At 47.7% G+C, this 23,174-nt stretch overlaps 1 protein-coding gene across 5 annotated transcripts in view; it reads right to left on the reverse strand.

Annotated features, from left to right (window-relative positions):
* Positions 1-23,174, reverse strand: part of lrba (LPS-responsive vesicle trafficking, beach and anchor containing) — a 193,282-nt gene that overhangs the window by 20,102 nt on the left and 150,006 nt on the right. For all 5 annotated transcript variants that reach the window (XM_062516552.1, XM_062516559.1, XM_062516545.1 and 2 more), the window contains exons 47-49: positions 7,685-7,852; positions 3,256-3,345; positions 260-437 (exon numbers count right to left, since the gene is read on the reverse strand). In XM_062516552.1, the coding sequence (XP_062372536.1) occupies positions 260-437; positions 3,256-3,345; positions 7,685-7,852 (436 nt within the window). The remainder of the gene's footprint in view (positions 1-259; positions 438-3,255; positions 3,346-7,684; positions 7,853-23,174) is intronic.

Consider the following 23,174-nt stretch of genomic DNA (forward strand, 5'->3'; position numbering starts at 1 on the left):
GACACCCATCCATCCATCCATCCATCCATCCATCCATCTATCTATCCATTTATCCATCCACCCATCCATCCACCCATCCATCCCTTCAGTGTGTGTGTGGAGGATCTGGGTTAGCATACATGCAGAATGTATCTGAGTAACTGAGCGGAGTCTGTGCAATGCTGCAGATGTATGACATGGCAGCAGCTAGTGAGGAGTGTGTGCCAGTGCCGTGGCGTTGTGTGGTGTGGTGCCCGTGGGCGTGTGCGGAGAGACTCACCGGTGAGGCCGTGCCACTTGTTGACGGAGAAGAGGCGGTTGGCGGTGACGGTGATGATGGCGGGGCTGGCCAGGCCGGGCTGCGTGTTGGCCGCCACGTGGGTGACGGGCGAGTTGGAGGGGAACTTGAGCACCATGATGACGTCCTGCTGCATCTGCTCTGTGAACATCAGCGGCGTCTGCAGGAGGAGATACTGTTGAGACCCATGACCGCACACACACACACACACACGAGGGGTGGAGGGGGGGGAGGGATGGAGGGAGGGAGGAGGGAGGGGAGGATGGAGGAGAGGATGGAGGAGAGGTGAAGAGAAAAGCAAGTTAGGAAGCCAGCAGAAGAGACGCCCAAGCACAGACCAGGCCAAGAGCAGGAGGAGCACGCCGCAATGCTCCAGATGACACCGCCGCAATGCCGTCTCGCAATGATGACATCATCACAAGAGCAGTGAGGCTGCAAGCGGCGCGGTGACATGAGGAGCACAGCAGGCCCTGAGGAGCAGAGGGGGGAGCAGTGGGGAGCAGGGGGGAGCAGAGCAGCACTACCAGGAGCTTAGGAAAAAAAGGCCATGATTGCACAGTCCTGAAGTCAGTCAACCATCAAGTGCACTTCCCAGCGCGATGCTGTTTGCCATTCAGAGAGAGATCTCCAGGCACGGGAGGATTGGGACGCAGCAGCACTGGCTAATCACTGGCTGGCCTCACGCTACGGCGCGGGCTGGATGCGTCTGGGCTGCTCGCACGTTCTGACTTATTTGCTCCCAAGTGAATATGATGTGCAGCTCAAACAGACTGTCGGCCATTGAACGATGCAGAAACTTCCACTGACAGCAAAACAATTCTGCTATGCTTATGACTTTGATATAAATCTGTGAAATTACATCAACAAGATGGTAATACAGAAAGTGTGTGAGTGTGTGTGTGCACGTGTTACCAAGACACTCGCTCAAACATCTAAATGCCCTGGGTAAACAGATGACATGAAGGCCTGAACAGCGCTGTGTTGGAAAATAGGAAGTGAGCGCTGGCTGCATATTTGGTGCAGGACTCATTCCAAAGGCTGTCCTTCTGTGGGGCTCAGGACCTCCACTGGCCCACAGGGACTCTTGCTGAAGTACTCACCAGGCTATGCATGTGGACTAAGGGGTGTGTGTGTGTGTGTGTGTGTGTGTGTGTGTGTGTGCGAGTGTGCGTATGTGCGTGTGTGCTAAAAAGATGATGTCTATGCTTTATGTCAAGAGCACATAGAGCCAAATCCTCAAGTCTGACAGCCACATAGTGCTTCTGACAAAGTCATTAGAGTGAGAGAAAGACAGAGGAAAGAGAAGGAACGAGTGAGAGAAAGATAGAGGAAAGAGGAGGAACAAGTGAGAAAGACAGCGGAGAGAGAAGGAACGAGCGAGGGGGCTACGGAGAGGTCAGGCAGGTGAGAGGGAGACAAACAAAGCGAGGAGAGGCGGGACACGGAGGACGAGTGAGAGAGATGGATGGACAGAGCAGTGGCGAGGCTACAGGGGCCACAGAGCAAAACAGGAAGAGCTGCGTCATGGGAATCAGAGCAGACTCACACACACACACACACACACACACACGCCCACCTGACTCAAAGCCGTCCAATCAAATGGGACCAATGACTTCAAATCCCATAAACAACGAGGGAGAACACATGTGGGCGAGAGGGCTTGGGATCAGAGTGGCCTGTGAAGTGGGGACTCGATATTAGGAGTCAAAGAAGGAGGAAATCCTACTTGCTTTAGCAAGAGCCCTACAGTATACTGCACCCTGTATCTGAACTGATGCAATGGGTGCAGGCGTCTGCCCCTCCACTGCAGTGCAGTGCGTACACTTTCAAATGTAAAGACGGCAGAACTGAAGTAGACATTTCATTTGATTTCACACACAAAAGCCAGCTACAGTACGCTCTCCAAATGTATCCTTCTGATAACAATGCTTTCCAGGCAACTTGGCTCCTATCAAATTTAATTCATAAAAAGTGGCAGTTTCATCATTACTGCTGCAGTAAGCACTTTCTCATCTTCCTCGCCTAGAAGTGGGAGAATGCAGCCAGGGACTAAATGATTCAGAAGAGGAGAAGGACCTAATGGAATACACATTCTTCATGTAGATCTAATTATGTTCCCTGTGCTTACTAGGCAAAAGAAGTGGGGAGGCTCATAAGAGCTACGCCTAAAACGGCTCAGCGCTTTTGAAAAAGTGATGAGCGCTGGGAAGGCATTCATCAGGCGTCACGTGCGCCGTGGAGTCAGTCCAGTGGGTCTGCTGAGGTCTGAGAGCGGTGAGCGGTGAGCAGGGCAGCTCCTGCAGGAGCCTCCTGGCTTTGCTCTTCATCTCCGCGCACCTCTTATCTCTGGCCGCGGCAGCCGGCTTTACTGCGGCCGTACGGGGGGGACGTGTTTCCCGACATGGCTAAAGCCAGCCCAGTAAAGCTCTGGTTACAGTGAACCAGGACAGGCCTCTTTATAGGGCTGCAGTCTGGATGGAAAAGGGAGAGTCTAGCACAGCCACATGCCAAATACCTTCACAGTGCTGGTACAAACACTGGGGGTCATTTGACAGAGATTTTCCACTTGTCCTCTGGCTCCAACAGGCCGTTAGCACGTTAGCACGTTCACAAGGACAATAAGAACAGGCAGGAGATGCCAATGATGGAGCCGGGACAGAAGGCAGGGCTACAGCTCTGAGGCTAAGCAGAGCACAACATGAGCCAAACACTGAGTGGGCAGCCTGGGGAAGGATGACCCCAGAGGACTCAGCGCTCTCAAGACATGTGCATGGGAGCAGGGTGGATCCATGGGCTTGTGTGGGTGATTAAGTGTGCATGTGTGTATGTATTGTGTGTGGAGATGCAATGTGTGTGTGTGTGTGTGTGTGTGTGTGTGTGTGTGTGTGTGTGTGTGTGTGTGTGTGTGTGTGTGTGTGAGAGAGAGAGAGTGTGTGTGTGAGAGTGTGTGTGTGTGTGTGTGTGTGTATGTAACTCACCACCTGCATGGCTGAGCTCCTTGGTGGGTGTGGCTCTATGAGCAGTTGACAGGGTGTTTGTCCAAAGCTCCTGATCTGAGATTCAACCGCCTGAGAGAGAGAGAGAGAGAGAGAGAGAGAGAGAGAGAGAAAGGGAGAGAGGGGGTGGACACAGAAGTTAGGAGTGTTAGATGGCACTAATGAAGAGATATAGGACCATAAATGTCACCTGAGAACACAGCTCACAAGGTCTGGACTACATCACTCTACTTGTGCATGTGTGTGCAGTATATGTACTGAATGTGTACACACTGTGGATGTGTGCATGTGTGTATGTGTGAATGTGTATGAGAGTGTTTTTGTTTGTACAGCATATTTACATTTAGGAGACACTGTTGTCCAAAGTGACTTACATATGTCCACTATATTACAAGGGATTACATTGGAGCAACTTGGGGTTACAGTTAGTGCCTTACTCAAGGGCACAATGGTCTAAACCAGGAATTTAACCCACAACTACTGCACACTAGCCCATCTCCTTAACTACTGCACACTAGCCCATCTCCTTAACCACTACACTACCTTAGCCCCTGTGTGTGTGTATGTGTATGATAGTGTGTGTGTGTGTGTGTGTGTGTGTGTGTGTGTGTGTGTGTGTGTGTGTGTGTGTGTGTGTGTGTGTTTGTGTGTGTGTGTAAGAGTGAAATCTAAAAAGATAGGGAGTAAACTCAGTGGTGACAGCAGTGATGTAAGGTGGTGAGTGTGTGTGTGTGTGTGTGTGTGTGTGTGTGTGTGTGTGTGTGTGAATGTGTGTGCAGCAGAGATACACGAGAAAGTGACTGGTCACTGTTCAGAGACACTGCTGTGTGTGTGCAATGCTGGCATATATGAATGTTAGTGTGAGTGTGTTGGTTTGTCCTTGTCTGTGTTGTCTGAGAGCCTGTGTGTGTGTGTGTGTGTGTGATGTTGTTCCAGCGCTGGTGCTCTGGCGTGTTCGTGTGGTTCTGTTTCCATGTGAACGTCAGGCGAGCGCCCGCTTAGAGGCTGCGCTCACAGGCTGCGCTCAGAGGCCCTGCAGATGGGGTTTCCATGTGAGCGCTGGCTGTGTGAGTGGACCTGTCCCTGATGCTCCACCGCATGAGAATAAGCAGAGAGACGCTTACCGCTCTCCTCTCCAGCAAGCCACGTTCCTATCTGTCACACCGCAAGGGGTGGGGTGGGGGGGGGCTCCCCTCTCTGTCTTTACTTTTCTTTCTGTGTGCTGAACTGAACCTTTTTCTCTATTCCACGCAATTTCTTCTCCTCTCCATGCCTCTTAGACTACATCTCCCATGCTTCTCTACTCAATCTTCTCCATGCCTCTTAGACTACTGTACATCTTCGTCTCCATCCCTCTCTCTGTGCTTCTCTTGTCCCCCTTCAAAGAGATCCAAAGTGGGTGGAGATCTGCTGCTGGCCTCATTAGGGCAGAGCCAGCACAAGCAGATGACGGGCTGTTTAGTCATGCGAGGAGGACTTGGCTCATGGCAACAACAGCACATCTCCTGCCTCAGCACAGGCACGGCCGGCCTCTGGGGAAAGCCAGAGATGTTTGAGGCCATCCGTGAGAGGAGCCAGCGAGGCCATGATCAGCCTCATGAGCAGCTCATCAGGCCTGAGCTGCCGTGGCCCTGCGGAGGGGCCCACCTCCACAGCCAGGAGTGAGGGGAGAGCTGCAGGCACCAGCGGCCGTGTCCGTGAGAAGCAGCGTGCGTGTGTGTGCATGTGTGCAATGGGTGCTGCTGATGGGTGAAGGGGCTGTCATGTGCCAGATGAAGGTCATGTCCCTGGGTTTGGGAGCCCGTTTGCTTAAGCTAATGCAGGGGCGCATCTTTAGCAGGCACCCAACCCATCATCATTAAATCCTGCTCTGACGTTTACAGGGCCGGCAGGAGAGGGCTTTCTGGGGGTGCGGCGCGGGACGGCCTGTCCCAGACTGCGGGGAGGATGGAGCCAATCTCAGAGGGTGCTGGCCCGTGTCTGATGAGCTCCCCTATATTCCACACATTTACATGATGCCCCCCCCCCCGCCCCCCTCCACCAGTGCTGCCAGCAGCAGCCCTCAGCAGCCAGGCAAGCAGGCCGCCCCACTCCCACTGATTTACTCTGGGCCTTGACAAGGCAATTTGGATGTACAACAAGCTGTGACCAAATGGTCTTATTTCCCATAATGGGGTTGCTTGCGCATATGAGAGAAGGTGAGGCGTGACTGTAGGAGGCTAAATTAAGGTCAGTTTGGGCCGGTGTGTTTGTGTGTGAGGAGGCAGCAGAGTGAAGGGCTCAGGGCCTCTGCTCAGCAGCATGCAGGGGAGCGCTCTTTAATGGAGCCCACACTGCAGGATGGGAATCATTAGTCATTAATCTGTAATTATGCTATGGCTCTGGACTGTGTTTTCCCTCTCTCTTTCTCACTCACACACACTCTCTCTCTCTCTCTCTCTCTCACACACACACACACACACACACACACACACACACACACGTGCACATGCTAACACACAGCCACACAGCGCCTTAGCAGCAGCATGTGTTTCTTGGTGCAGCTGAAATGAGAGGGCAGCAGTACCAGGCTGCTCTCTCCTCTGCACTTTCCTGCTCTCTTCTCCTTTGTCTGATCTGCTCTGCAGTCGTCTGGTTCAGTGTGACAGAAAGCAGCAGTGCAGCAGCCAGGAGCAGCCCTGGCATAGAGCAGCCCAGCCCAGCCCAGCCCAGCCCAGCCCAGCCCAGCCCACTCACATATACTGGCAGACTGTCTGACATGCCACAGGCCTTTCCTTGTGTGTGTGTGTGTGTGTGTGTGTGTGTGTGTCTGTGTGACAAAGTACGAGAGCACACGGCAGGGAAAGAGGGAAAGAGAGGGAGAAAAAGAGGGAAAGTAGTATGTACATATGTATGCCGTTCTAGCTTTTGAAAAGCATTTCTCTCTCTCTCTCTCTCTCTCTCTGAGTGTGTGTGTGTGTGTGTGTGTGTGTGTATGATGTAGCCCAGAACCTAAGGCTTTTCCTCCTCTGCCACAGCCCTGCTTCCGCACAAACATGCTGGCGCTGCAGCGACCAGTCTGTTTACACAACTAATGAAGCTCTCTGAAGCCGGCCTGAGAGCAGAGCAGCTCACCCAGCTCCCGTCTGCGTCTGGAGAGGAGGGGGGGGGGGGGGGGGGGGGGATGCAGCACAGGACAGAGCTGTAGAGGGCTGGATCAAAATAATCCCCACACATACAAAAGCAACTCCTCCTTTTCACAAGCACTGCTCTTCCAAGAAACACCGTAAGAACAACAAACAGTGTAGTCCTTTCATGTCATTCATGAAATCGAAACACAAAGCGCTGATGGCCGTGACACAGGAGTGGCCAAAGTCAAACGTGCCATCAGGCCGGCTCCGTCACGTGACGAGCTGGACATGTGAGCCGCGCACAGAGCCAATTGACAGAGCTCTGCTGAGCCCGGCACCTCTGACACCCTGCTTTCACTCCGCGCCTGCACATCATCCCAGGGTTTGATAGCAGCCACGGGAATTTATCGGTTTCCTGATGGAGTGGGCAGCTTAGTGTGAAAGAGGCTGCAACTGGCAGAGGGCATTAGGCAGAGACCGGGATAATAGACCAACCGACCGGCCGACCGAGAGAGAGAGAGAGAGCAGTAATGAATCTGCATGCTGTGGAGAGGGCTCAGCACATCTGGATGGGAATGACCTGACTGGCTCCATCAATCAGGCGATCCCACCCCCTCATCTCCACCTCTGTCCAGCCGCCAAGCATGAAGGGCACGGGAACAGCCCCACTGAGCATGCTCCAGTCTCAGGTCCCTCTACAGCCCCAGTCCTCTGTTTAACACGGAATAAACGGATTAAAGATATTCTCTTAATCCAAATATACTGTACGTCTAGCCGGTTCTCACAGGCCAAAGGCTCTTCATTGTGAAGCTCCTTAGACACTGCTTGTGGGAGTGTGCTGTGCGGTGCAGTGCTGTGCAGTGTGTTTAGCGGCGTGAGTGAGAGCTGTGCCGGTGTGTGTGAGTGAAGGCGATGGATGTGCCGTGCGTGGGCCAGCCATCTTCAGCGCCGCTCTCCCAGAGGCAGCGCATTAGTGTGGACTGTTAGGCAGCAGTCAGGGAAGCATGTCAGTGTGCCTAAGCTGCCACAGAGGCCCATGCATTATGCATTATGCATAGCCCCGCAATTGACTCCAGGAGAGCGCAGATTTGTCTTCTAGCTTGAGTTACCAACACCTCTGTATGATAATGCGTGTGTTTACATGTATATATATATATATATATATATATGTGTGTGTGTAAAAGCAGACAGAGAGCAAAACACTAGGACAAGAAGCTGGGTGTTGAAGGCATGTAGTACAGACTGCTGATGGTGCTGGTGGTGTAGAGGGTGTGTGTGCTGGTGTAGCAGTGTGTCCACACCTCTCGGAGCATGGGGTCAGTGATGGAGCTGAGGTTGACCGCTCCCTCGTAGGTCAGGTAATAGAAGACGTTGAGCCCTCGCACCGCCTCAGGGCCCTGCTGCTTGTAGCCGAAGATGAGGTCGATCCAGTGGTGCAGCTGGCAGGACACAAACTCACTCTCCAGAGCCTACGGTGAGAGAACACACACACACACACACACACACACACACACACATACACATAAGGACACTCAGGAACTTTTATGCTTTTTATGATCATGTTATTACCTGCCTTACACCTGCTTAGCTGTCGTACTCTGTCTGTCTAATGCCTTCTGTATAGACACAGCCTGAGGGATAGCTCAACATTGCCCACATTCTAAGGTGAACATATAACAAAGAGCCAATACCAATAGACTCAAAGAAATGCAACCATGGTTCAACTAAATAGGCAATGGAACAACAACATCAAATACCCAAGAGACTGAAGCAACATTTTGATATGTGTAAAGAGGGTCTGGAGGAGATGCTAATATTGAGCTGAAAGGAAAACAAATGGTTTCCCAGAGATTGACAATTAGCATAAATGATGCAGGACTTGTCTTGTATGTCTTCTCAATCATCCAGCGCGGCGCTCTAACACACGAGCAGAGAGGCCATGTTTGCACGTTATTGTGTGATGAGCCCGATGAGGCTGAAGCTACAAGCTGTTTCTCCCTTCATTAGCTGGCAGAGCACACTGAGCGTTTATGGATTCTCATAAAAGCAGCGGTTGTGTTCATTTGCACAAAGATGTTGAGACACAAAGGCTCTAAGCGTGTCCAAATGAGAATGTGACGCACTCTTGATTGTCATTGCTGCCTTGTGTCACATTATACCCTGACAGACATTAAGCTGTGCACTTAAACAGCCATTTATATCATTTAAATGTTTACTGCCTGAGCCGGCACATCACTCATTTAAATGTGCCCTTCTGACAGCTAATTTCACTTGAATTCTCCGCCGTACTCTTAATTAGAGCGCCGTGTTGGTGCACGAGGAGAGACGAAGAGAAACGGGCGACATTTCCCCGCACAGGAACCACTCCATGGCCCGCTGCAATCTCCCATAAATGATTTTATGAAAAGCAGCACAATATCAATAAAAATAGCTAAATGTCAGGGCCAAAAGGGAGCACTTGAGCAAATGTGCCATGAAGGGTCTTGGGTTACAGTTCTGGAGAGAATCACTTCCCACAGAACGGAGTTAATAGTTTGGAGTGTTTATGATGATTACAACAGGGCTCATTTGGAGGGCTTCTCTCCACTCTGCCCAAAGCCCCAGCAGGGACTGGCCAGACGTGGAAATGGATCTAAATGAGCGGCCCACGAGTGATGCTTAAAGCGTTTCTCATAAGCGTCATTAATGGGCGCGCTTGTTTCTTGTCCTTTATGACAGTGCGGGATCACTTAAAGAGGCAACATTAGAGCAGGCAGGAGTGAGGAGAAGTGCACATGGCGTCCCAATCACACAGAATAACATGAAGCAGGAGTGTCTCAGGAGAGCGGCTGGGCCCAGACATGTGTCTGCCAGCACCCCGCTCCCCTGCCGACGTCTTATTATGTTAACAGCCACGTGTCAAAAACCAATCCCCTTTATTAGGGGATACATATCTATTAACATCCACAGAAAGATGGAGAAGCTGCTTTTTTTCCCTCTGCGCTCTCACTGAGATGGGTGGAGGGCCGGCGCACGAGAGGAGGGGAGGGAGATCCCTCTCTTCATTACTTGGCAGCGCTGACCTTTCGGCAGTCCCTAGCTCCCCGCTTTCCAAAACTAATGCCGAGCCTGATGGGCATTTAATGTGCGCCGCCATCTCGTGTCAATCAGCGCGCGGAAACAAAGCGGGGGCCGTGTTACTGAAGACCCGCACCCCTCCCTCTGGAGGAACGCCTCTATGGTAATGAGGCCTGCGGCGGGACTCAGGAGCCGGCGCTCCGCTCGCCTCTGCCCCCAAAGGCTGCGGAGGAGGAAGTGATCGCGGCGGTGTCGCTTCAAAGCCTGTCAGGCGGGCCCGGTCCCTGAGAGAGGAGATAGGGGATCACGTACTGTATACATGCACAGGGAGCAGCAGACGCACACACCGTAATCTAACCTGAGGGGGAAGCTGTTCACAATCCACTCACAACACATGCTATACCACTGCACACTACAATGCAAATGCAGCTGCATTAGGCCACACAAATGTTGCTTGTTGTCACATAACCAAACCAGGCAGATTTTTGGAACTACATTTTCATAGTCACTAATGGTTTCAATCTGGTTTTAAAGTTGCAATGGTGCAGTACAGCCTAAGTTACCTCAGTCAATAGGTGATACAAATGTTTTCCTAGCACAACATAGAGGACTCCATTATATTGAGCAGTTTGTAGAATAGGTGCTGTAGGTTGCATGCACTATTGAGATTCCTTCCTCCTATTGAGTTGAATTGGGCGCTCATTAAAAGGATCTAAAGCGGGTTATTGATGTGCCAATTAGATGAGGCGGTCTGGGGCACTGTGCTCCACTGGGACAGCTCCCACAATTAATGAATAATTTAGTTGGGCTTTATGCAAATGCTGTGGGGGGCTGGGCCTTGTGCGTGGCTGATCTGTACTCATGTACGAGTGGTGTTGTACAGACTGCCCTCTCTCTCTCTCTCTCCAGGCCACCTGAGCGCACGTGGCGTTAGCGTCCAGGGGCGAGGGCTTCTCATGCCTCTCCAACTGGAGCTGAAACTCCTCAAGCACAGCGCTCTGCTAAGAGGACATCTGGCTTTGAGAGGGCAAAATTAAAAGCACTTCTAAAAATAGCTTGTAAGAAAAGAAAAGAGGACATAATTTTCTTCAAATTTCACTTGGCAGCTGCTTGCAATCTCTGCTCCAGTGAAAACAAAACACACAAGGCTCTGATGGAGTGCGCGGCGTCTTGGATTTCTTCCCTCCGCCATCTTGGAGGGGAATAGACAGGTCATTTGCTCAACTTTTTGGGCCTAGTTTTCTGTCAAAGTTTTCTCAATGGATTCCTGGTCAGAACCCCTATTGAAACAGATTAAGACTTGGGGCATGTTAAATTTTGTCCAAAAATTCAAGATGGCCGCCGTATGGGCAATTCCATATCAGTTGGAACAGGTCCGACACCATGGTCCTCAGTTTTTCCTGATTTTTGGTCAAAATGTTCCTCCATGTCTCATTAGAGGAAAACCAAAATTTCAGCTTGGTATCTTGTTTAGTTTCTGAGATATGGCTCTTCAAATGTGGATAGACGTGTCCTAAAAAAAGGCTGAAAATGCCTGTATTTAATGAGCACCACTTTTTTTTAAACCCCTCTCCTGTCTTAAGCCTACCATATTATTTTCTAAAAATTTGAACACTGGGGCAGTACCCTGTTTAGTTGTCCAATATCACAAAGGAATTATAGTCCTTCCCACCATTGAAGACTTATTCATCGAAACAAACCCATATTTAAAGCAATGAAAAACAAAAAAACTGTTTTTGTTCTCTTATGGTCATGAATGGATAGCACTCACATTTTTAAAACTGTACATATATATAGTCCATGAGTAAGAGAACATGTTGAAAAAAAATTGAGATGGTAAGTTTTCGTATTTCGAGGCTATGGGCCTTCAAAGATGGCCAAAATGGTGTTTTTTCCTAAAAATGCCAATTTCATTGCCTTTTTTTAAGGACAAGATGAAATGCAAATCCAACAGTTCTTTTCTCCTGCAATAGTATGCCACTTTGTAGACCATGTGAATGTGGTAGATCCGACCTGTCCATTTTAATATCCCCTTAGTACATGTCTGAAATTGTCTTGGCTGAAGGAGGTGTTGGTTCGATTTTTATGAACCTCTTAGGACAATATGGGGTTTAAACCCATTTTTTTCTGTTTGAGGGATCGGAATGCCATCCTATAAACAGGATAAAAATGTTATATCCCATTTTTACTCTTTATTGACCCCTTAGAATATGTCCAAAAGTTGTCAAAAATGAAAAAGGCGACTAAATTGATGGGCTTAAAATGGCCAAGTGGATCAAGTCACACTAGGCTAAAAATGTAATATAAGACAGATGAGATACTGAGGAGAACACTGTAAAATGTATAACCCCTGTTACAATGGCCTTTGAACCCACTGTGTTAACTGAGGTTAAGGGCTAAAAACCACCAACCACCGATCCGGTGGTCTGCAACTTTTTCATATCTCTTGATAGAAAATTTGAGACTTGAAACTCATACATGTTGTTCATCTCTTCAAAGCGGCCTTTTGAGACCATCCATGATTGGTTGGTTGGTTGGTTTAAAACAGGAAGTACACTTTAAAAAGGCTGTATCTCTGGAAAAAAAAAAAAAAAGCTGTTGAGGCCTACACTTTTTGGTCAAGTTAAACCCTAAGGGCGATTTTTTTTAATGTCATACAAAGTGGGTACCACTCAACTCCAAATGGTCTGAAACATACTCCTACACAATCTCTCAAACCATGATTTTGGCCTCAACACTTTGGCCCCAACAGCTTTTTGTTTTTTCCCCCCAGAGATACAGCCTTTTTAAAGTTTACTTCCTGTTTTAAACCAACTTCCGGTTATCACAGGAAGTCATGGATGGTCTCAAAAAAACGCTCTGAAGAGATGAACAACATATATGAGTTTTAAGTCTCTATAAATTTTCTATCAAGAGATATGAAAAAGTTGGAGACCACCGAATCGGTGGTTGGTGGTTTTTAGCCCTTAACCTCAGTTAGGGACACAGTGGGTTCAAAGGCCATCGTAACAGGGGTTATACTTTTCACAGTGTTCTCCCTCAGTATCTCATCTGTCTTATATTACATTTTTAGCCTTGTGTGACTTGATCCACTTGGCCCCTCAATTTAGTCGCCTTTTTCATTTTTGAAACACTTTTGGACATATTCTAAGGGATCAATAAAGAGTAAAAATGGGATATAACATTTTTATCCTATTTACAGGATGCCAATCTGATCCCTCAAACATAAAAAATGGGGTTAAACCCCATAATGTCCTTCTAGGAGGTTCATAAAAATCAAACCAACAACTCCTTCAGCCAAGACAATTTTTCCATTTTTCTAACTTCAGACATGTACTGAGGGGATATTAAAATGGACAGGTCGGATCTACCACATTCACATGGTCTACAAAGTGGCATACTATTGCAGGAAAAAAGAAATGTTGGATTTGTATTTCATCTTGTCCTTGAAAAAAGGCAATGAAATTGGCATTTTTAGGAAAAAACACCATTTTGGCCATCTTTGAAGGCCCATAGCCTCGAAATATGAAAACTTACCATCTCAATTTTTTTTCAACATGTTCTCTTACTCATGGACTATATATATGTAAAGTTTTAAAAATGTGAGTGCTATCCATTCATGACCATAAGAGAACAAAAACAGTTTTTTTGTTTTTCATTGCTTTAAAAAAATATGGGTTTGTTTCGATGAATAAGTCTTCAATGGTGGGAAGGACTATAATTCCTTTGTGATATTGGACAGGGTACTGCCCTAAACAGGGTACTGCCCCAGTGTTCAAATTTTTATAAAATAATATGGTAGGCTTAAGACAGGAGAGGGGTTTTAAAAAGGTGGAGCTCATTAAATACAGGCATTTTCAGCCTTTTTTTAGGACACGTCTATCCACATTTGAAGAGCCATATCTCAGAAACTAAAGAAGATACCAAGCTAAAATTTTGGTTTTTCTCTAATGAGACATGGAGGAACATTTTGACCAAAAATCAGGAAAAACTGAGGACCATGGTGTCGGACCTGTTCCAACTGATATGGAATTGCCCATACGGCAGCCATCTTGAATTTTTGGACAAAATTTAACATGCCCCAAGTCTTAATCTGTTTCAATAGGGGTTCTGACTAGGAATCCATTGAGAAAACTTTGACAGAAAACTAGGCCCAAAAAGTTGAGCAAATGACCTGTCTAGAAGGGATGGGAGGGGCTTCCCCATCTGGGAGCGGGTCCAAGCAGTGCCCGCTCTGACCAGGAAAAGTCAAATGTGGGGAGACTGACTAATTGTTAGTTTGGCTGCTTGTGTAAGGGGCATGTCCAGCAATAGCAGCTAGACTTCCTGTGTTTCTGTGTGGGTCACATCTCGCCCTGCTGTGAATTCTCCACGCAGACATTTGCTGGGCATTAGCTTATACAGGTAATGTCTGAACATTCAGGGAATGCAACCTCCCACTACAAATCCTGGCCGACCAGCAGGAAAACTACTAAATTACAGAATCTCAGCAGAGGCAAAACATTCACAGCAAGGTCCCTTTGGACCCCAGATATTTGTTGCTTAAATGGGAATACAGCTCCCATGAGCTATGCTGTAAAGGACCAGTGTTATACTGTACTGTACTGTACTGTACGGTAATCAACATCATTTGAACGATAATTTTCTTTTGGAAGTATGTACACATCTACATGTGATTGCACTTCCTAGAGCACAATATTGTATAGACTTTATGTAACCTGTCTGTATGGATGTTGAAATGTCATGAAATCAATCTGCTCATCTGCATGTGAATGCAGGCGTGTCAGGGCTGGAGGTGCGCTGGTTAGTTCATGGTCTGAGGCCAAGCGCGTGACTGGCAGCCAGGCTGTGCTCTATTGATTAGGGGAGATTACACTGACAGTCCTTAGACACTCCTCGGAGTCACTCACACAAATCAGATGCATGTGGCCACTGAAGCAGCTACAGGAACTACTAAACATGCATCTGAGACAGGACAGGTTCCACATCCATTAGGGGGAGAATGCCTGAATGGGCAGAGTGGTGTCAGAGGAATGTGGCTCCTTCCTGGTTTCACTGCTTGGTATCACAGTGCACAGCTAGATGATGGGGTGCGTATGGGTGTGCTTATCATGGGAATTACTGAGCAGACTGCACCAGTACAATCCTAGTGTTTGGCAAACAAGACAAATGCAAGAGGCATCACTGCCACATTTCTGCAGGATCTACAGTATGATATCAACCATCTTCAAATAAGAGAAACTGCCACAACTGGTATTTTACTTTTTTCCCCTAGCAATTGCAACAGGGTTAAATTATTTAGTAGATTTTGACATTTAAAAAGTAGAAACATTCCTTTGAACAAAATGTGGTAGACGCAGCAGGCCCTCTGGGGTGACCCAGTCTCAGGCCACGGTGATCTGAGCACAGAAGGGAAGCTGGTACTGTAGGTGGCACCTTCATATGTCTGTGTTCAAATGAGAGAGGCAGGCAGGAGCTTTTGAGTCTGTTTAATGAGTTGCCCTGCTATTGCTAACACTGCGTGCTAACTCTGTGGAGCCTCCCAACCAGTCACACAGACACCCACAGTTGTTTAGAGAACGGTCTTTCTTAACAGAGACAGCTGCAAGAGAGAAAAAACGGGACAGTAAGCAACACCGAATAGGGAAAAGAGAATGGCTCTGAAAGCAAGAAAGAAAGAGCGTCCGGGAAAGACAAGAAAGTAAGTGAGGCAAAGAAAAAGAGAGTAGGACAAAAGTCAGAGCTCCCGTTAGGATCCAGGAGTTAGCATTCCTTAGGCATTACTCATATTTCTTATGCTTTGTGCTGCATTATAGTGTAATTTCAGTGCTCTATATTTCCCCTTCATCTAGTATCCAAATCAACAGGGTCAGGGTGTGGTGCAGGGTCGGGATAGGAACCTGAGACGCTAGTTTGTCCCTGGATGGCGGAATGGATATCCTGTCCATGCTATGATGGGAAGCAGAGTGAGGTGTGATTGTGCAAAATTCTTTTCCCCCAAATGCTCCGGAGACATGGCTCCTTTGAATATGGCAAATGCATTTCACTTTTCTAAACAGACTGGTGAGGAGGGGGCAGGGCGCCGTCAGTTAAAGGCAGTAGGCAAGTCCTGCTTTGATGAGTGGGTGTATAAGTGGCTCTATACAAACCCCCTACATCACTACTAAAAGCCCAGCGGCCCTGCTGGCAGTGGTGGAGAGAGAGCAGCCCTGCACAGACCCATCTGCTCCGGAGGCCTGTTTGGATAGCTGTTTGGATAGCTGTTTGGATAGCCGTTAGCCAGCTCTCAAATGACTACAGTGCACACGAGGCTTAAGGAGATCTTGCTGAGCTGGAGTGTGTGGTTGAGATGCTCAGAGTGATTACAATGGATGAGTGCCATCGCTACACTCTCACTTTTATGTCCTACAGAGAGAGAGAGAGAGAGAATGAGAGAGAGAGAGAGAATGGAGTGGACAGACTCTTTGGCTGGGAGGTCGTAACAGTTGAGACTGCTGGCCACTAGGCCGAGGTCCTGGAGGCCACTAGCTGGACCAGGTGCAAACACCTGACAATATTATACAGGATAAACCAAGAACCTAAAGAAGCTCAAGTTCTTGCAGCCAATGACTTCTTTTGTGCCTTGTGCACTACTTTTCACACGTTAGGAAAATTAAGATAATATAACTAATATACTATAATATAATAATATAATTAAGATAAATGATAAATAAAATACAAATATTATCATGTTGTTATTCGCAAAGGCTGTTGAACAGTTGGTAAAAATAGCAGAACATGCAGCTCTCCAGCCAGACGCTGTGGTTTTCAAAGATCTCCACTGAATATTAATGAGATAAATCTGTGCAACAGACCGAACATACACCCTGCCAGAAAATAATCTCCACCAATCACCCACTAATTACACTATCTATTCATACAAACACAGCTGAAGACCTTAACCGACATTGCAATTAAGATTAAATTTGATTATGTCTAGCACTAAAAAATACCATACATTGTGCATCAATGTTATGTCTAAAAGACTGAATGTATAGCGTAGTATTAAGGGACGCTGTGACGGAGTTGAGATGACCTCCAGCACTGAGAAGTTGGTGAAGTGCAGATGAGGTGGAGGCAGTAAATTAGCACGCTGTTGAGGGCGGAGGAGGCGGAGATACCTGAGGTCAGTGGGTTTGTGTGATTGATGGCCTAAACACATTGTCCTTGTCAGACTCTGCTCTGAAATGTAGGGGAGAGAGGAAGAGCAAGAGGAAGAGGAAGAGGAAGAGGAAGAGAGGACAAGGAAGGGAGAAAAGGGACCTTGCAAACTTAATTAACTCCTTTTATTCAAACAGCATGCTTGAGTGGACACTTCAACATCAAGGCCAAGTCACCTGCTCACACCAAAACAAAACTAAAATCTCATAGCCCATTTTCTTCTCTCAAGCACATGTATTTGTGTCCACTCACAGATGGCGTATACAAACATATTCCATTTCTCCATGGCACCATGACAGGGAACGGTGAAGTACCAAATCATACCAATGAAAGGAGGTGGGGATGTGATCTGCCTGCTTTATGAAAGGCTTGACAATCTACTGAGCGCCCATATATACAGTAGGTGTTCCACCAGCTGGAGGTCTGATAAGGGTGTGTCCCTCTGAGGGTGGCTGTGGTCAGGTGAGGTGGAGGCACAGGAGTGAGGGATAGCAGCGCATTAGTGAGGGATAACACAACATTAGTGAGGGGAGATGTCAACTGCAATAGATCAGCACATTTCTCAGGGCTCGCACTCCTCTGAGGAGGAGGACAGGAGTAGGAGGGGGGGAGTACTGGGGGGGGGGGGGGGGGGTCGTAAAACACAGCGCACATGCAGTATACATGTCTGCCCCTGCTCATGACAATCCCCCTGCAGAGAGCCGCGCCAGACGCTGAGCAGACGCCATGGAGATGCCTCGCCTCCGCCACTCTGCGCTCCCACAGGCAGGCAGGCGGGCGGGCCACTCCCTTCACAGGCCTCAGAGGACCGCAGCACTGGCCACAGCAAACGCACATCCTGGGAACAAGGGCTGAGAGCAGGCCTGACTGACACGCATCACTGCTTACAGGGAACAGATCGTTGGAAAACAGCAAGATTGCTATGCTAGTGACCAGGTTCTCTTCTACTAGCAGAGGTTTGCTGAAGCGGTCAACAAGTGTCCACCCTGTGGTAAGAGCAGGGGATTCCTCCCCCATACTACTGTATGTGTGTGTGGATTCCTCCACTGCTGGGGCTGCAGAGCTTAGAGAGTCCCACCACTGCATGGGGAAAGTAACGTTAGCTTGCCCACAAACTTCTGCGAGGAGGAGAAGAGCGCTGGGGGGTGGAGCAGAGCGGAGAGAGGAGATGATGGGTGAATGTAAATACTGGCAACCTTTGACTCTGCTGTAGCTGGTGGTCCCTCAGCAGAGTCCAGCAGGCGGGCCTGTGGGTGTGGGAAAGCCCAGGCTCCCCCACTAACACATGGCTCCTGACACCTGCAGTAAATCTCTCCCATCTGCCCTGTCAAAACTTTTCAGATGACCCGAAAAACACAAACGCTACTTTGATTCACGGATGATAACAAAAACAAACATGGCATACTTGTTCAGTCTTCTCTGGACTTCACAGACGTGTCTGTGTTAGATAATGGTCTCCATGGCCCTCTATCCCAGGACTGGAGGACCAAGTGTGAGGAAGCTGTCAGCATATTAGGCTGATAAACTTCAGCACTGACAGTTGGGTTCTGAGCAGAGGCTCTGGGCCTGGCTGAGGAACAGACCGGAGTGCGTCATAAAGTGGCACGCATCTGTCAGCGGGACTGTCCCGTGTTTACACCCTCTGGCTGTTGGATGTCAGCTGGATGGCCAAACAGCTGCTCCACTAGACCTACAGTACAGAAGAGAGGTGTCGGGATATCCGTTTGTGGAGGACGAGGAAAACCTCATGTGTGGGAAAACAAACTGGTGGGCCTGCAGAGACGACGCTTTGTACCATGGACGCTTTCCCCACAAAAGCTGATAACCATCTGTTCATGGTTTCCCTTATTGCTATGACATTCTTGCGTCACTCTCTGCATTGACTTTATTATAATGCATCTATTATTGGTGCATTACGACCAAGATACACTATGGCAGCAGACACGTTCAAAATAAATAATGAAGGGACAGGCCCATAACTGTATGACTAAAAGTTGATTGCGGTTGTGAAATCATATCAGTTCTTTAGTTATCAAGATTCTTGTTATCATTTTGATGCCCCTATTCAACAATCCATTTTAATTGATCAGAATCATTATTACAGTAGGTCACACAAAGCTGAAATGGACATTTCACTATGTCAGAAGAACCAAGATCAACTCAAATCAATTTGATTCCCTCATCCCTGGTGCAATGCATCCAACGTATGTCACAGAGGGTGACAGATACATGCGTTTGCAGACGTGGTGACCTGAGGGAATTACGCTGCATCAAACATCTGTCATGGCAGCTACAGTAGTATGGTGTTTGGCCATGAGAGGTTGGCGCCATGGCAACTAGTGCTGGTCTTGCTGTCACTCCAGCTGCCCTCTGTCTCTCCTGCATCCTCTCTCTAGTCTAGTGCACTCCCACACCCTGCACTAGGGCCGCTCCTCTGGTCTATCCGTAATGCTTCTGCATTCACTCCACTAGACACACAGCACCATCCACACATCGAGCAGTAGGATACATTTATAAGGACCCAATGTGAAAAAATTGACAGAACTGTCAAAATAATAAATGCTTTTTTTGATGGCAGAGACACAAGACACAATATTGTGGTTTCTCTGATCACTTGCTGTCAGTAGCTTTCTAGCTGTGTGTCTATGGAAGGCCTTAAGTCACCTGCTGTTCCTCTAATCATAACCAGATCTGGAGCTCCGCTGAGCAAGAGAATTAGTCATATATGCTGGAATGTTCCTCAGAAATGACAGTACCCAGAGCTGGCTTGTTATCTGGTGAGGGGGATCATGTTCTTAACCTTTCCCTCGACCTCACGGTAAAAACAACAATCAGCCGTGATCTCAGAGTGGCGTGACATGGACGGCCAGGAAGAGAGGGGGCTGTTAGGACTGAGGGGAAGAGGCGTTTTTTTCACCAGGAGTCTGCTTAAAATCCTCTCCTAATCTCACGCATATCCCAAACCAGTGGTTTACAAGTAAAGTAATGACAGCTTACGCTGTATAAGCCAGGCTCAATCAAGGCACTGTGTGTAGGAGACTAAATGGCAATCAGGAGTCAAAGTCAAGTACAGGTACACTTACAATGTACTGTGTCTAGAAGCTACATAATAGCATGCTAAAAAGTTGAGAAGATGCGTACAGCAGGGCAACACAGCCTCTCGCGGGCGTGGAAATGTATTGGTGCAGCATATTTGATATATTACCTCAAATAGATGACAATGTTCACTAGCCATCTTGTGCACACAGGCGCATGGCGCAAAACCTGCCACTTTTGGCTGGTGCCACCATTTTCACTGCTGGGATTTTAATGTCTGTCACAGATTGGGGTTTAATTAGCTGTTAATCATCTGTAGGACATAAAGGCTGGGACAGACTTGGCACAGTGTCCCGCTCTCTTCCCTTTTTCTGCCCGTGTCCATTAGCGCCAGATGAGCTAAAGGGCCGAGCAGGTCATTAACCACTCACAGTGCTATCAGTGGGCTTCTGTGGGCCAGAGCTCTCATTACACATTTAGCCCATTGTGCTGGCGCTGCCCAGCTGACACCTCCTAATGCCAGTCATCTGTCACAGCGCTGGGCCTCCACGCCCCACACGCCACAGACACAGGCCCGCCTAATGAGCAGCCCCTGCCCCCAGCACAGGGGACCACCGCACGCCTCCAGAGTGGAGGAATCCACACACACACACACACACACACACGCACACACGCACACACGCACACACGCACACACGCACACACGCACACACACACACACACACGCACGCACACACGCACGCACGCACACACGCACACACGCACACACACACACGAAAGAAATGCAATTACTACTTTTTCATTTCTGTGTCGACCTATGAAAATGACAAATGTAATGTCAGAGGACTTCATGACTTGGGTGAAGAGATTTGCCAAACCAAGGCAAAACAGGACTACTAAAGTTATAGCTGTTAGAAAAGGAACTGGTCTGCAAAATAACTCCCCATACTGCAACTCCTTCAAATTTCTGTTTTGTTTTTTTGCTCTCAGGGTTTTCAGCGTCCAGCGGCTCACATCCTGTGCTGCACCAGGAGAAGGATATCTCCTCTCCTACCACTTCCTGTCTGCCCATGCTAATTCAAGCATTTTAGATGCCACTGCAATAAGCCAGTACATGCTGGAGAGAGAACTGCACGATCCCTCCAAGGCTGTGCACGACACACAGACGCCTTCCTCCTTTGATGTCTCTCTGTTTTCTGTACTGTAAGAGGTGTAGATTTATAGTCCTCAGACACTGCACAGACCCTTCATCTGTGCACACCAGAGAAGTAGCCGGTCGAAAATGAATCTGGATAATGCATTTCAATTTCATCAGTGGTATTGTGTATAATGTCCAATATTACACCAGCAGCACATATCTCCTCTGTGCTGTGCAGTAGTGCTCCTGCTGCCATGCTGCTGAGCCAGGCCGGCCACTGAGGGCCAATGTGTGGGGCTACACAAGTACACTTTCACCTTGGCTGCTATAGGCACACAATGGGAAGTGTAGTGAGGCACGGTTATTGATCTGTGCTGTAATGTGCGTGTGTGTGTGTGTGTGTGTGTCAAAGACAGCCCGTCTTTTTAAGCAGATGAAGCAATACTACGTCTTTTGGATGCGTGTCTGCGTCTCTGTTATATTTTATTGTTGACTATTTTCCTGTGTTTCTGTATATTTAATGAGCAAACTTACAAAGTAAGTTGTACAAACAGTGGCCCCACCTGGCCAAATTTTGAAGTGTTTGTTTTAAAATGGGTTTTGAATCAACAGACTATGAATTTGACATTTTGCATCACCTCCTTATGCACATAAAGGTGATTGACAGGAGGTTTGACGTAGGTGACGGAGGTTTGTGTATAGTACTGTACAAAGTTGGATCGTTGTCACAACATTGTGTGGGTGCCTGTAAGCACTTCCGTCATGCCATGCTATTCCTAGCATCAAAACAATGAGAGAGATTACAACTCCATATTTTGACAATACATCAATGTGGTCAACAGACCCTTGCATCCTCACATTCTCTGAGCCATCAGGAAGAAGTGCTATTTAAGCATGAAGGTATAGACTAACATCTAACTACATCTGGCTAATCGACTGCAGTGCTAGTTGGTTGTACCTCCTCTTTGGAGATGGCAAGTTCATAAAACCAGATTTGGATGATTTAATGGCAAAATTAATAAATAGTCTTAGTCCTTAAACAACATGGGGGCTGCAGTTCATTTAAACATGCAACCCTTGAGTTCCTAGAGACAGTGGAAAAGACAGTAGTGTTTGTCTTGTGTACGTTTTAAGCATTTGTTTCATGTCTATTAGTTGGTGACTAGTGACATTCTAGCAAACAAACATCACTTGTCAGTATTAGCTGTGGTTGCGGCTGTGACTGGAATTTCAAAATTGCGGAATGGCAGCTAAGAACATTTTCCTATGGTAACTTAGTAACAACTAAATTTGTGTGTATTTGAGTCTGTTTCCATGCCTGACATTTCTCTGAGTTGGTGAGGAATGTGGTGGTGGTGGTAAGAGAGTTCTTCATCAGTACTTATGAAGGTATTGCAATTCTTGTTGTATTTTTGTACATTTCTGTCTGAGGAAATGGCAAATTAATCTTTTACTCTAAAAAGTAAGGCTCCCTAGGTCTAATACAACTTCCCTCATTGTAAACTATGTTGATATATATTGAGACATAATAAACTATACTACTGTATACCATACAGTACTATACAAACAAGACACGCATGCACATATACACAAATACATACAGAACCACAGGATACAGAGCACACTGGACCTTACGGAGATGAAAGTTTTGAAGTAGACCCTTACTCTATTGTGTTTGTGGTTTGACATTGGGAACCGATCAAAGCCTGTTGGAATAAAAGCCCCAGTGGAGGCCATTAAGGATGGGAGAAACGGACAGCTCAACAGGGCCGTTACAGACGCAGAGCTCACATGTGCAGTCTGGGGCCGCTGCAGCTCGGCTGGCCTTTAAGCTGCGGTGCCTCTACTGTACGTCAGCGCACTGAGACACGGGGTGACTCCCGGCCCCGCTCCACCCAAGGCACTGTCACCCCCTTCAGCTGGGCTAGTGGCGCGGTAGTCAAAGTGTCAGATAGATGCAGCACCAGCTGCTAATTAACGCTAGGCTCCAGTGGGCCGACACGCTACTGTAGCGTCTGCAATTACAGCATGGCCTATACATCACCCAGCCAGCACCGAGAGAGAGGGAGCAACGGAGGGCTGGAGGAAGGGAACAAACGGAAGGGAGGGAGAGACTGTACACACAATCAAGTAGAGAAGAGATTCATACACATCTACGCTGTTGTATTAGCCGCATTGTGTATAAACAGCAGGACGGTATTTTTTTTTAAAAGTTAAAGTATCCATATTAGTACCATATTAACTGCCCCCATGTATTAACCTCATAGCTGAAGAAATTTAGCAAAATCGATATAAGTATAATTATAAAGCTCGGCTAACAATTATTCATTATTGCATTATGATGAATCAGTATGCTATGC

The sequence above is a fragment of the Sardina pilchardus genome, chromosome 2 (genome assembly GCF_963854185.1).
Source record: "Sardina pilchardus chromosome 2, fSarPil1.1, whole genome shotgun sequence".
NCBI classification, from domain to species: domain Eukaryota; kingdom Metazoa; phylum Chordata; class Actinopteri; order Clupeiformes; family Clupeidae; genus Sardina; species Sardina pilchardus.